The sequence below is a fragment of the Gorilla gorilla genome, chromosome 17 (assembly GCF_029281585.2).
Source record: "Gorilla gorilla gorilla isolate KB3781 chromosome 17, NHGRI_mGorGor1-v2.1_pri, whole genome shotgun sequence".
Classification (NCBI taxonomy): Eukaryota; Metazoa; Chordata; class Mammalia; order Primates; family Hominidae; genus Gorilla; species Gorilla gorilla.
The window spans coordinates 40,676,278-40,690,122 of record NC_073241.2 but is presented as its reverse complement, the minus strand read 5'-3'; the positions used below and the strand labels follow the sequence as shown (position 1 = coordinate 40,690,122).

At 37.6% G+C, this 13,845-nt stretch overlaps 1 protein-coding gene across 10 annotated transcripts in view; it reads right to left on the bottom strand.

Moving 5' to 3' along the window:
• PPP4R1 (protein phosphatase 4 regulatory subunit 1) overlaps positions 1 to 13,845 on the bottom strand; it is a 69,879-nt gene that overhangs the window by 15,135 nt on the left and 40,899 nt on the right. For all 10 annotated transcript variants that reach the window (XM_055368630.2, XM_055368632.2, XM_055368633.2 and 7 more), the window contains 2 exons: positions 13,450 to 13,577; positions 6,543 to 7,069 (listed from right to left, as the gene is read on the bottom strand). In XM_055368630.2, the coding sequence (XP_055224605.1) occupies positions 6,543 to 7,069; positions 13,450 to 13,577 (655 nt within the window). The remainder of the gene's footprint in view (positions 1 to 6,542; positions 7,070 to 13,449; positions 13,578 to 13,845) is intronic.

Genomic DNA, 13,845 nt, shown 5'->3' with positions numbered 1-13,845 from the left:
TATTCTTACAAGGCTGTTCTCCATTTGCACTGTACGTTATCAATGAAATATATACTTTTTTGACACTGCAATCAAAAAGCTGGAAAAAAATTTCTACTGTGGTAAATCATTAGTCCTTCAAGAGAAAAAGTAGAAAACTAATATGCTTTCATGAGATTAAAAATGTTTATCTGCTACTGTACATTATTCTGCGTTAGTATGAAAAGAGAAATGCTATCTAGTTGCTGGAGCTGCCTCCGGCTTATTAAAAGGAGTCAATTTCAGTAAACGTTAACTATGTTTTGGTAGTGCATGAATCAAACTGGCAAGTCTTACTTACTAAGCTATTTTAGCAGAAGAGCAGTCACACAAACCCTGCCAACATAAAACAATGGCAATTACAAAGATTCTTGTCACAGTTACATTTAAACATCTCATATCTTATTACTGCTTATTTTTCTCTAATTCTTTTTGAAAATGAGAATTGCATCTTCTCCCAAACAAAACAATCCCAAATGAGCACTGTATTGCTTGCAGCAAACCAAAAGGACAACTTACCAGGCAGTGGTTCAAAAATCTGGCAACTAGCATTGCCTATGTTTTGGGTTGCACCTTACTTACAAAGGTGATTCAAAATTAAGATAAGGCATTCTTCCTGCTCCCCAAATAAATCAGAAATTTAGCAAAAAATATTGCTTAGCATTTATTCCAAGTAACAATCCACTTGGATGTTCAAAATGTGAACATTTTAAATTCAAACATTTTAAACAAAACAATCAGTAACTATTTTAAGATAATCTATTATGCTGCAGCATTTATAAAATTTCTCATCTAAGTATATTAAGTGCCTGACAACAGACACACAAGCAACATACAGGATGAGGTTCTAGTCTATTAGGTCATTACTTGCTAACTTAAGAAAATTGAACATATTCACTCACAAAAAGTTGTAGTGGAATATTTTCATTACCTTCAGAATTTCGGCTGCAATTTTCACCAACCCTTTTAATCACTTCAGCCACTCCCTTTTGGGATCACTCCCAAGCCAAACCAAAACAGTACTCAAAATAGACTGTACAAGAAAGAGAGGTTAAAATGTTTTGTCCCATATAAAGTGCATGGTGTGTGTGTGTGTGTGTGTGTGTGTGTGTGTGTGTGTATCATCCCCCGTCCATTCTGTTCCCTGGAAAGTGCAGGCATACTTTGTTTTATTGCACTTTGTAGATACTACACTTTGGCTTTTTTTTTTTTTTTTCTTTAAAGAGGTGAGGTCCCACTATTTTGCCCAAGTTGGAGTTACTTGCAGAAAGCTATTCACAAGGCATGATCATAGCTCACTGAAGCACTGAACCCCTGGGCTCAAGCAATCCTTCTGCCTCAGCCTCCTGAGTGGCTGGGACTACAGGCACACACCACCATGCTGGGCGTGATAACTGTACTTTTTCTAAACTAAAGGTCTGTGGCAAGCTTACATTTAGCATGTCTATTGGTGCTATTTTTCCAATAGCATGTCTTTACGCTGTGCCTCTGTATTGCATGTTGGTAATTCTTGTACTAGTTCAATCTTTTTCATTATTGCTATATCCGCTATGGTGATCTGTGATCAGTGATCTTTGATATTACTATTGTAATTGTTTTGGGAGCTGCTAACTAGCCATACAAGACGGCAAACTTAAATGATAAATGTGTGTGTTCTTACAGCTCTACCGACTTTCTTTACCCATCTCTCTCCTGTCTCCCTATTCCTTGAGACTCAACAATATTAAAATTGGGCCAATCAATAACCCAACAGTAGCCCCTAAGAGTTCAAGTGAAAGGAAGAATAACATGTCTCTCACTTTAAATCCAAAGCTAGAAATGATTAAGCTTAGTGGGGAAGGCATGTCAAAAGCCAAGAAAGCCCAAAAGCTAGGACACTTGTGCCAGTTAGCCAAGTTATAAATGCAGATGGAAAAGTTCTTGAAGGACATTCAAAGTGCTACTCCAGTGAACACACAAAGAAGATGAAGGAACAACAACATTATTGCTGATATGCAGAAAGTTTGAGTGGTCTGGACAGAAATCAAACCAGCCACAACGTTCTCTTAAGCCGAAGTCTAACTCAGAGCAAGGCCCTAACTGGCTTCAATTCTGTAAAGGCTGAGAGAGGTTAGGAATCTGAGAAGAAAAGCTGAAAGCTAGCAGAGGTTCGTTCATGAGGTTTAAGGAATGGAGCCATCTCCATAACATAGAAGTGCAAGGTGAAGCAGCCAGTGCTTAGGTAAACCTGCAGCAAGTTATTCAGAAGATCTAGCTAAGATTACTTAAGCCACTAAGGTAGCTACACCAAACAACAGATTTTTTTTTTTTTGAGATGGAGTCTTGCTCTGTCACCCAGGCTGGAATACAGTGGTGCAATCTTGGCTCACTGCAACCCCTGCCTCCCGGGTTCTAGCAATTCTCCTGCCTCAGCCTCCCTAGCAGCTAGAATTACAGGCATGGACCACCATGCCCAGCTAATTTTTGTATTATTAGTAGAGACAGGGTTTCACCATGTTGACCAGGCTGGTCTCAAACTCCTGACCTCAGATGATCCACCCACCTCGGCCTCCCAAAGTTCTGGGATTACAGGCGTGAGCCACCTCGCCCGGCCCAGATTTTCAACATAGATAAAACGGTCTTCTATTGGAAGAAGATGCCATCTAGAACTTTCCTAGCTAAAGAGAAGTCAATGCCTGGCTTCAAAGCTCCGAAGGCCAAGGTGACTCTTGTTAGGGACTAATGTGGCTGGTGACTTTAAGTTAAAACCAGGCCAGGAGTGGTGGCTCACGCCTGTAATCCCAGCACTTTGGGAGGCTGAGGTGGGTGGATTACCTGAGGTGAAGAGTGCGAGACCAGCCTGGCCAGCATGGTGAAATCCCATTAAACAAAAAAAAAAATTAGCCAGGCATGGTGGTGCATGCCTGTAGTCCCAGCTACTCGGGAGGCTGAGGCAGGAGAATCGCTGGAACTTGGGAGACAGAGGTTGCAGCGAGTTGAGACTGCACCACTGCACTCCAGCCTGGGTGACGGAGTGAGGCGCTGTCACACACATACACACACACACACACAAAAGTTAAAACCAATGCTCATTTACTCAAAAATCCTGGGGCCCTTAAGAATTAGGCTAAATCTACTCTGCCTGTGCTCTGTCACTGGAAAAGTAAAGCCTGGATGAGAGCAGATCTATTTACAGCAAGGTTTGCCAAGTACTTTAAGCCCACTGTTGAGACCTATGGCTTAGAAAAATATTCCTTTCAAATTATTACTGCTCACTGACAATACACCTGGTCACCCAAGAGCTCTGATAGAGGCGTATGAGGAGACAATGTTGTTTTCATGCCTGCTAACACAATACCCATTCTGCAGCCCAAGGATCAAGGGGTAATTTCAACTTTCAAGTCTTATTATTTCAGGAATACATTCTGTAAAGTTATAGCTGCCATAAATAGTGATTTCTCTGATGGATCTGGACAAAGTAAACTGACAACCTTCTGGAAAGGATTCACCACTCTAGATGCCATTAGGAGCATTCACGATTCATGGGAGGAGGTCAAAATATCCACATTAAAGGGAGTATGGAAGAAGGTAATTTCAACCCTCATAAATGACTGAAGGATTCAAGACTTCAGTGGAGGAAGTAACTGTAGGTAGAGTAAAAATAGCAGGAGAACTAAAATTAGGAGTGGAGCTTGAAAATGTGAGTGAAATGCTACAATCTCATAATCAAACGTTTTCTGTTGTTTTAATTTTAGAGATGGGGTCTTGTTATGCTGTCCAGGCTGGAGTATAGTGGCTATTTGTAGGCACAATCATAACCACTACAGCCTTGAACTCCTGGTCTCAAGCAATCCTCCTGTCCTCAGCTGGGATTACAGGCACATGGTCACTATATCCAGCTCTCCTGACCAAACTTGAACAAATGCCTCTTAGGATGAGCAAAGAAAGTGGTTTCTCAAGATGGAATCTCCTCCTAGTGATGATGCTGTGAACATTGTTGAAATGACAACAAAAGATCTAGAATATTACATAAACCTATTGATAAAGCAGTGGTGGTGTTTGAGAAGACTGACTCTAATTTTTAAAGATGTCTCCTGCAGGTAATATGCCAACAAACACCATTGCTAGCTATGGATACATCTTTCATGAAAGGAAGAGTCAACTGACACAGCAAGCTTCCACGCTGTTTTATTTTCAGAAATTGCCACAGCCACCCCAGCCTTCAGCAACCACTGCCCTGACCAGTCAGCAGCCACCAACATTGAAGCAAGACCCTCCACCAGCAATGAGACTACAACTTGTGTAAAGCTCAGATGATCATCAGCATTTTTTAGTATTTTTTCAATGAAGGTATGTGCATTTTTTTTTAGACAAAATGCTATCACATGCTTACTACAGTATAGTATAAACACAACTTTTATAAAATTCTGAGACTGGGTCTTACTCTCTCACCCAGGCTGGAGTGTAGTAGTGCAATCATAGCTACTGAAACCTTAAACTCCTAGGCTCAATTCTCCCACCTCAGCCTTTAGAGTGGCTGGGACTACAGGAGTGTGCAATCATGCCCAGCTACTATTCAAAATCTTTTTAGAGATGGGGGTCTTGCTATGTTGCCCAAACTGGTCTCAAACTCTTGGCCTTAAGCTATCCTTCTGCCTCAGCCTCCCAGGTAGCTGGGATTATAGGTGCAAGCCACTGCACCTGTGGTTTTATGCACTGGAAAACCACAAATTTGTGTGACTCTATTGCAATATTTGCTCTTTTGCAGTGGTTTGGAACTGAACCAGCAGTATCTCCAAGGTATGCCTGTTATTTGTATTGAAGTCTCTCAATTGCAGCTAGTAAATTTACAGTACAAAGAGTATTAGATATCTTCTGAAACACAAAGTCACATCAAGAAACTTGTATGTATGTACATGTAAGTCTTTTTAGAAAGCAATCTATGCATATTTCTTGGCATTTATTTGCTGAAAGAAAAACTTAGAGCAGTTCTTTCAATATTTCAATTAATATTTAAGTGACTAGTCTATGTCAGAGAACTAGCAGGTACTATAATACAATGAGAGCTCCCAGAACCGGCTTAAGGACAACTGGTAATCTTTTTTTCATAAAAATATAGTTTAAGAAAAATAAAATAAGCTGAGCGCAGTGGTTCACACCTGTAATCCCAGCATGGTGGGAGGCCAAGGCAGGCGGATCACCTGAGGTCAGGAGTTCAAGATCAGCCTGGCCAATATGGTGAAACCTGTCTCTACTAAAAATACAAAAATTAGCTGGGCATGGTGGCGCACGCCTGTAGTCCCAGGCTACTTGAGAGGTGGAGGCCAAAGAATCGCTTGAACCCAGGAGGCAGTGGTTGCAGTGAGCTGAGATGGCACTACTACACTCCAGCCTGGTGACAGAGTGAGACTGTCTCAAAAAAAAAAAAAAAAAAAAAAAAGTAGCTGGGTGCAGTGGCACATGCCTGTAATCCCAGCTACTCGGGAAGCTGAGGCAGGAGAATTGCTTGAACCAGAGGTTGTTGTGAGCCAAGATTGAGCACCACTGAACTCCAGCCTGGGCAACAAAGCGAGACTCCGTCTCAAAAAAAAAAAAAAAAAAAAAGAAAATCGGAGTCATTGAAGTTGGATAAACTTAATAAACTTAAGTTGGTAAATAATAAAATTTAAACAGAAAGCTGGAAGCTGTAAAGACGTTAAACATTTATCAGAAGTTGACTATGCTTGCTGTGAACATTCTATAGTCTTTTCCTCCCCCACCCCCTAGACAGAGTCTTGCTGTCGCCCAGGCTGCAGTGCAGTAGTGCGATGAACATTCTATAGTCTTTCCATAAAAGAATGACTGCGTGTACTGCTATCTTATAAAAAGGTAATGAGTCTCTGTGCAAAATAGTTAAGGCAGAGCCCAAACTTTAAAACTGTAAAGCATTGTTTGAATGACTGAAACGTTCAAAGAGAGTGATTTGTCAATCAACAAATCTGTATAAATTACAGTAAGGAATGCAACGATGAGCCTATTTTAAATAAAAAATTTCCTGAAAATCAGATTAATTGTATTTATCAAGAGAATTTAGAAATACATGAATGATGGTTATACTACCTTTTTCTTTTTTTAATAGACAGGGTCTTACTCTGTTGCCCAGGCTGGAGAACTATCAGAGCAAGCTGCTGCATGATCCTTTGACACCATTTGAACTTAGGCACAATTACAGCTCAGTGCAGCCTCAACCTCCTAAGCTCAAACGATCTCCCACCTCAGTTTCCCAAGTTGCTAGGACTACAGGCATGTGCCACCATGCCTGGCTAATTTTTTATTTTTTGTAGAGATGGGGTCTTACTATGTTGCCCAGACTGGTCTCAACCTCCTGGTCTCAAGTGATCCTCCTGTCTCAACCTCTCAAAGTGCTGGTATTATAGGTATGAGTCACTGTGCCCAGTCCATAATACATTATTAAATGATAATTTTTTCTGAAATGAAATTTTTTTAAGATAGACACTAATATTTTTAATCAATTTCAGAATAAATAACTTGATTGACTTCCATACCTTTAACATCTGGATCATCAATGTGGGGCTCTAGATTTTCTATCATTTCTTCCAGTTCCTTTCTGGTGGCCATGGTGATGTTTGGAGAACTGGGCACAGGGCCCTCAGATTCTTCCTCTGGTCCCTCTGGGCTGGGTTTTCCCCCAGAGTTCTGTTCAAGCTCTATGTCTAGATCTATTTCAGGAAGAGGAGTCCTCCAGAAATGGAAGGAGTTATACAATTCCTGATCTAAGAGAGCTGAATCTTGTGAAGTGGTGCCAACCTCTGGTCGTAACATAGATTTGTAGTTACCAGGTTTTTTATCATTCTCATTACTAGCTGCTTCCTGGTGAGATTCTGAGGACAAAGTACAAAGTAAAGAGCTGTCCAGTGGAACACTAATTTCACCTAGAGGCTTCCCGGATGCCTCAGCAGCATGGTCTTCCATCGTGTTTTCCAGTATGACACTGCAATTACTAACACTGAGATCTGAAGGAGTATCCTCTGGCCTGACTTGTACATCCTCTGGGGCTTCTTGATCTCTGGTCCTTTTATTGTTTTATTTGGTGGGAAAAAAACAATATGAAAGGATAATTACTTTAAAAAAACTGATGAAAGATATTACATATAGCATTTAGACAAGTTAAACATTAAAAATTACGGATTATCTGTACAAACTGAGTTTATGTATATTATTTATAATGCTTCTTTCTCCATCAGCTGTTCTGTGTTCAAAGATGTAAATACCTGTTAAGTATAAGTCTAGATAGTCAAACAATATATATTAGTTAGAGAAGGTAACATTTAAGAATCCTGGGATTCTATAACACCATGCTAATTTCAATAATAAATAACTAAAGAAAAGTAGTGGAAACAGAAATTCCTACAATCATTTTAAGATACATAACAACATTTAAATTATTTTATTTTTAGGGTTATTTGTATTACCTCTCTACTCCAACGACATATTGCAAAGCTGAGACCTAAAGCCTATTTGCTTACATTACACAAGGAAAATAAAATAAAAACAATTTTAAGATAGTAGTAGGAAAGATACTTATTTGCTATCTCACAAAATATATTAAAATCTGCTTGAGTGTAAATATTACTTCTGTTTCTTCTAAAATATTCATCTCTACTCCCCAAGGTTTTCCTAAAATGAGGACATAATTTAATTGATAAGGACAGATGGTACAAATTCATTAAAGTCCACTGATTACTGCCATCTATTATCTGAAGTACGACTGTAAGTGTTATTATTTGATTCAATTAAATTTAACAGGCATTTATTGAGCACCTACTAAGAGCCAGGAAATGAAATCAGTATTGAGGATTCAAATGTGAATGAGATGCAGCTCTTGATCTTGAGATTACAATTAGAGGCAAACAGAAAAAGTGAAGATATATCAGCAAATTGCTGCTAGACAGGGTGGTAAGCACAGATGCAAGCACACTGAACACAGGAGGAGATGGGAGTGAAGATTAAAAGGCCTTCAAGGAAATGACATGAGTTGTGCTTAGAAGAACCAATACATGTTTATGGGGCTAAGGGGAAGAAAAAAGCATCTAAAGGAGAAACAGGACATGCAAAGGCCGGAGTGGCAGAAAAGGTGTGACGCATTCAGGAATCAGCAATGAGGAAATGATGGATGACAAGGATGAAAGATATCACAGGAACCGCTGTATTCCAGACCAGCAGACCTCCGGAGTTCATCCTGGACTACAGGAAATCATGTAGTAAGGAAATTGTTAATAGATCTGTTGTTTTAGAAAGACCATTCTGGGGGAAGTGTAGAAAATGAGTTGAGAGGTAAGATAGGAGGCAGGAATTACAGACATGCAGGTAAGAAGTGATGATGTTCTGATGGAGGCAGTGTCTCCAGGACTACAGAACAACACATTCAAACAGCAGCAAAAATCAACAGGACTTTTCCACTTATTGCATGCTGCAGGTAACAAAAACAGTTTCACAAGAAAGCTAACAGGTTCAGGTTGAGAGAGGTTGAGTTAGCTATCCACGTTGGGTTCTAGGTGGTGATTATCTATGAGAAAGAGGTAAAGACTGAGACAGAGGTGGAGGTCATCAACTCAGAAAGATGTGTGGGGCGACATATGCGGAGGCAACAAATATTAATAAAGAATAACACAATTGCATAGAATAACAAAGAGTGAAGGCATTTTTCCTGTATAAAAGAATAATGAGCATATTTTTAGGCTGAGGAAAATAGGTTAGAAGAGATGAAAGAACTGGAGACACAGAGATTGATGAAATAACTGATAAAGCAATGTCTTTCTGAGAAGAGGAAAGAATATGGGCTTCAAAAACACAGCAAAACAGATTAAACAGTGAAGAGACTTGCTTCCCAAGAAACATGAAAGGGAAATAAGGATGGCTGAATATGTAGGTAAATTTGTAAGATGAATACAGGAAAAAGCATCTGTGTGCCTTTAAATACACACAATAAAAGATGTTTAACAGGAGACTTAAAAGGATTGTGCAAAAGGAGGGTGATGTTAATGCCTATGTGAGCTCCCACTTAAACAGTCACCATCTACATTCTCATGAAATTACGAAGTTCCCTCTCATCATAATGCTGTTTTCAAAACCATTATTTTCACAAACAGGTGATTATTTTTTAAAATACTGATGAACAAAAACATATGTAAGTCATCTGAAAACATAACACATTGTGACTGCATTTTAAATTCTGGTATTTTTCTTCTTATAACTACAAAATATACAGTATGCATATATAATACAATTGTTTACAAGTGTGAAGAAATCAGACTTTAACGTTCTTACTCTCGCACTGGCACTACGTTAATACAAAATTCTGAACCTTTTAAGGACTTCTAGGATTCCTCACTTATTCCTTATTCATAAAAATGAGGAGTTGACCTAGATAACCTGTAAGATGTTTTCCCACTCCAAAGGAGCTCCTGAAGCTAGTGCTGTTATGCAAAATAAATGTGTCTTCTACATGTTTATGAATTATGTATTTCCCATTTTGTCCATATTAAAAAATACATATTTTTGCCTTTTGTTATAAAGAACATTAGTGGGCCAACTGGTAAAATTCAATAAAGGCTAGATTAGCTAACAGTATTGTATCAATGTTAATTTCCTAATTTTGGTAACTGGACTACAGTTATATATTAACATCTGTGTTTTAAAGAAATACATAGTATTTTAAAAAGGTAAAAAGAATATCATGTCTAAAACTTATTCTCAAAGAGTTCAGAAAAAAAGAATAAAGCAAATATGGTAAAATAGTATTTGGAAAATCTACATGGATATATGAAATTCTTTGTGATATCCTTGCATAATTTCTGAAATCATTCAAACTAAAATTTTAAAATTATAATAAGATATTGTTCAGAAAGGGGGAAGAGAAGAGCAAATGGGTAAAACTTGTAAGACCTCGTATGTACTATCTAATAAATATAATGAACTTCTGTTTTGTTTATTGTTTTTTTAAGAGACAGGGTCTCGCTCTGTAGCCCAGGATGGTGTAAAGTGGTATGATCATAGCTCACTGCAGCCTCAAACTCCTGGGCTGAAGCGATCCTCCTGCCTCAGCCTCCTAAAGTGATGGAATTACAGGGCCTTGAAGTTCCTTGATCACCATCTCACCTTGGTGTTAAAATTAAATTTTAATATTCTCAGCTGCAAAAATGAATGGAGAATGACTGGTCAAATAACTGTTTGTCTGATAAATGTAAACTAGTTTGTCCAAACTTAAAACTCTTAGAATGATTTTTTTAAAAGGAAACTAGAAGACAAGGTTTCCCTAGTACAGTATTAAATTGTGGATAGAACTACAGCATGCATGGCTTCAAAAATGTCGAAAGTATAAATTCTCTAAATTCTAATTTTTCCTGGTAAAGTATAATAGTCCATACAAAATCAAGCTGTTCAATGCTAAAATTCTGATATTCCTAATTGTCAGACTTTGAAATGCTATTGTACAAGACAAATTTTTTTTTGAAAATTGAGGCCCTTTGTGACTCTGTATAATGGGAATTATCCTGTCTCCTAAGAGACGTAGGTATCAAGAGCACCAGAGGACAGTCCGGAAACTACCTACTTAAGGAGGAATCTTAAGTGTCTTTTTGTGCCTATATAAGTTTATAATTAATATCTTCAGAGTTCCTTAGTAGAGACCATGGGCCTAGAAAATTAATTACAGGTATTTCAAGGAGAAAATGACTTGTAGAACATCTGGCTAAAGAGGCATTGTATCCTGAGATAAAAGCAAACACGCTCCAGGATACCTTCCAAGTACTGTGAATTAACTCAATGAAGTTTTAGCATTCATGAAATATTTCCAAATTTGTGCTAATAATTTTTTTTCATATAGTTAGCATTAAGCTAAACTGGAAAAATCCAGCAAAAGTGGTTTAGTTACTTCAGATTTTTGAGGTCAAATCCATATTTCCCTAGAATAATTCATTCAGGATTAATATGTGCACCAACGGGCCAGGCCCAGCGGAGACAAAGGGAGGAGCTGGACGCCACACTGCATGGCCGGGAGGCTACTGGATGATAGATGCCAATATGTAGCCAAAAGGATAGGATTAAAATAGTGCTCTCATTACAGCGCTACTGATGATGAAGACAAAAGCTCTGTACTTCCTGGACAACTCAGTGCATCTAAGACAGCACTTTGTTAAACGAGGGTATGGATGGAACAAGAAGCTTCCCAGAGAGCAGCAAGTACAAAAACAAGGAGAATTAAGAGAATATGGTGCATTCAGAGAACAATGTGATAACGAATGCTTATTTTACATACTTTTAAAATGCAGATTTGAGTATTTCAACTCTGCTTCTGAGAAGTAGGCTTTAGCAGCACTTTCAAAGAAGCATTAACAGCCTGATCCAGGGTGAGTGAAAGATCTGATGTGTAAGTCAGATGTTTGGAATCAATAAATGCTTCAAAGAGTAATAAAGTGATAGTAAATGTTTCTAGGGTCAGATGAAACACTATACAATAAACAGTGGTGGAAATATGTTGCCAAAAACTTGCTTACTTTGTAAGACATTTGTTTGAAAAACCTGAATCTAAGAAACTGAGAGAACTTTGAGAACAGGAACTAAGTTCTATCTTTCCATTTACAGTTTCTGGTTCATAGGAGGTGCTCAGTTAACTTCTGCATAATCAATCAATCAATCTTAATACCACAACAGTTTAAGACAGCTTAAAACAAAAGCCACTGTGCTATTTAAGGGAGGGCAAACAAACTAATGGTTCTGAGATTTAATAATATATAGGACTACTTCTTTACAGTTTGTCAAACTATGCAAAAGCTTTTACAATATTTAACATAACTCCTTCCTTAGCCAGGAATGCTCTCTTTCCCCTACCATATCATTAACATAATTTAATAAGCTCTAATATTACTGAAGATCAGCAATACAAGTAGTATTGCCTGGACATTAAGACATACCTCATTACAATGGAAGAAGAATCAAGGAATTGAACTACCTTTAAATAGCTATTGCAGTAATGCTACACACCGGTAGGCGGCAAACATGGCCTTGATAGGCACACTGTTGAGGTCAGTGAAGTTTTACTGGAACACAGCCAAGCTTGTCCATTTATGTAATGTCTATGGCTGCTTATACACTGCAAAGGCCGAGTGAGTAGTTGTGAAACAGAAGAAAGTTTACCAGCTCGTCCTATACAGTTCTCTGTAAATTTATAGTTTCTTACTAGACCCATTTCAGATTTTAAAACAGAAGTTATGTAACAGTCTTCAGTATAAACAGGTAATTTTTTAAGTATGCTGATTTCAAAAATGAAAAATAGATAACATTCCCCACCCACCATCATCACTTTTGTCAAAGTCCTTGCAGCACCTGTTTTCAAAAAAACTGACAGACTTTGCTTGCTAGGAAGACAGGTTTGAGTGATTTTCTTCCTTTACAAAAAACAGTACCTCAGGTTTGTTTGGCTATTCAGCAGGACAGTAGGAGAACGGGCAAAAAGGTAAAACAAGGCAGCAGAGAAGAAAGAAGAACTGCCAAATCAAAACACCAAGAAAGCAAATAGCACAGTATCAAGACCTACAGAAGAAAATGTCCATTAGCATCATGACAAGGGAGGGAAAAGACACTATGGTAACTCAAGCGTTATAGCAGGGACTGTTTCAAAAATTTGTACTAAAATTACTTCAAGTGCATAACTGTAAAAGTTTGTGTACATTTCCCGCATACTAGTAAGTTAGGCTTGAATTAGTTTTTCCCCTAAATATATATTATAATAAATTTTTAAAATTTAAATTTAATAGAAAATTTTCAATGCAAAAACATTTAAAAATAAAAATCGCAGCCGACTCTTTAAGCTTTATTTAAAACTTTGGTTTCCTTATGAGACTGATATACTTAAAACTGATATACTGGCTAATATACTGGCTTTCTCCTTTAACTGACAGATTACAATCACCATTGACAAAGAATCCAAGATGCGCAACTAAATTATTTGACAGAAAAGGACAATAAAACATATTCCTAAATTAAGTTTTACTCCTTAAAAACAAATTTAAAAAAAACCCAAATACTACATAGTGTGTAACAATTACCCTGTATATTGTAGATATCAATGAATGATTGACTAGATAAATAATGTACTAAATAAACATTTTTTTAAAGTCATAATCTACCATTTAGAGTTTCCTATGTGCGAGGCATCTAGCTGATTGTGTTACATGCATCTACTCATTCAATATGTAACCAACCAAAGAGATACTTAACAAACAAATGCACTTAAAGTAAAGCTCTATAAAAATATTCACCAATTTTTATATTCAAGAGAAATAGCAAACTATCGAAAAATAACATTTGTTGCAGAATAGTGGAAATAATGTTTAAAAGCAGTAAAATTAGAAAACAAGGTTTTAAAATTAGAAAATGGTTTCAAAATTATACCTATTTTTGTTTTCTACTGACATCTCTTCTGCACTTTTGCTTTCTTCTTTAAAATACTGGCCTGAGCTAGATGGATTAGCAAAAGTAGATATGAAAGGTCCCAGAGACTGAAAAGCTGCTTGGCGAACCTAGGAAGATAAAAAGGACAATAATAAAGGAATCATTTTGAAAAAGAATTATATACGCACACATTATGTATATTTAATAATCTACTTTCAAATGCTGAAGTATGTTTAGGATAATAATGAAGCTTTTCTAAAGGAAGCCCAGATTCAGAACTTTAGCTAGGATTGAAAAATTCTTACAAGCTATTTTCTCTGGCTGGGCGCAGTGGCTCATGCCTGTAATCCCAGCACTCTGGGAGGCTGAGCTGGGCAGATCGCTTGAGTCCAGCAG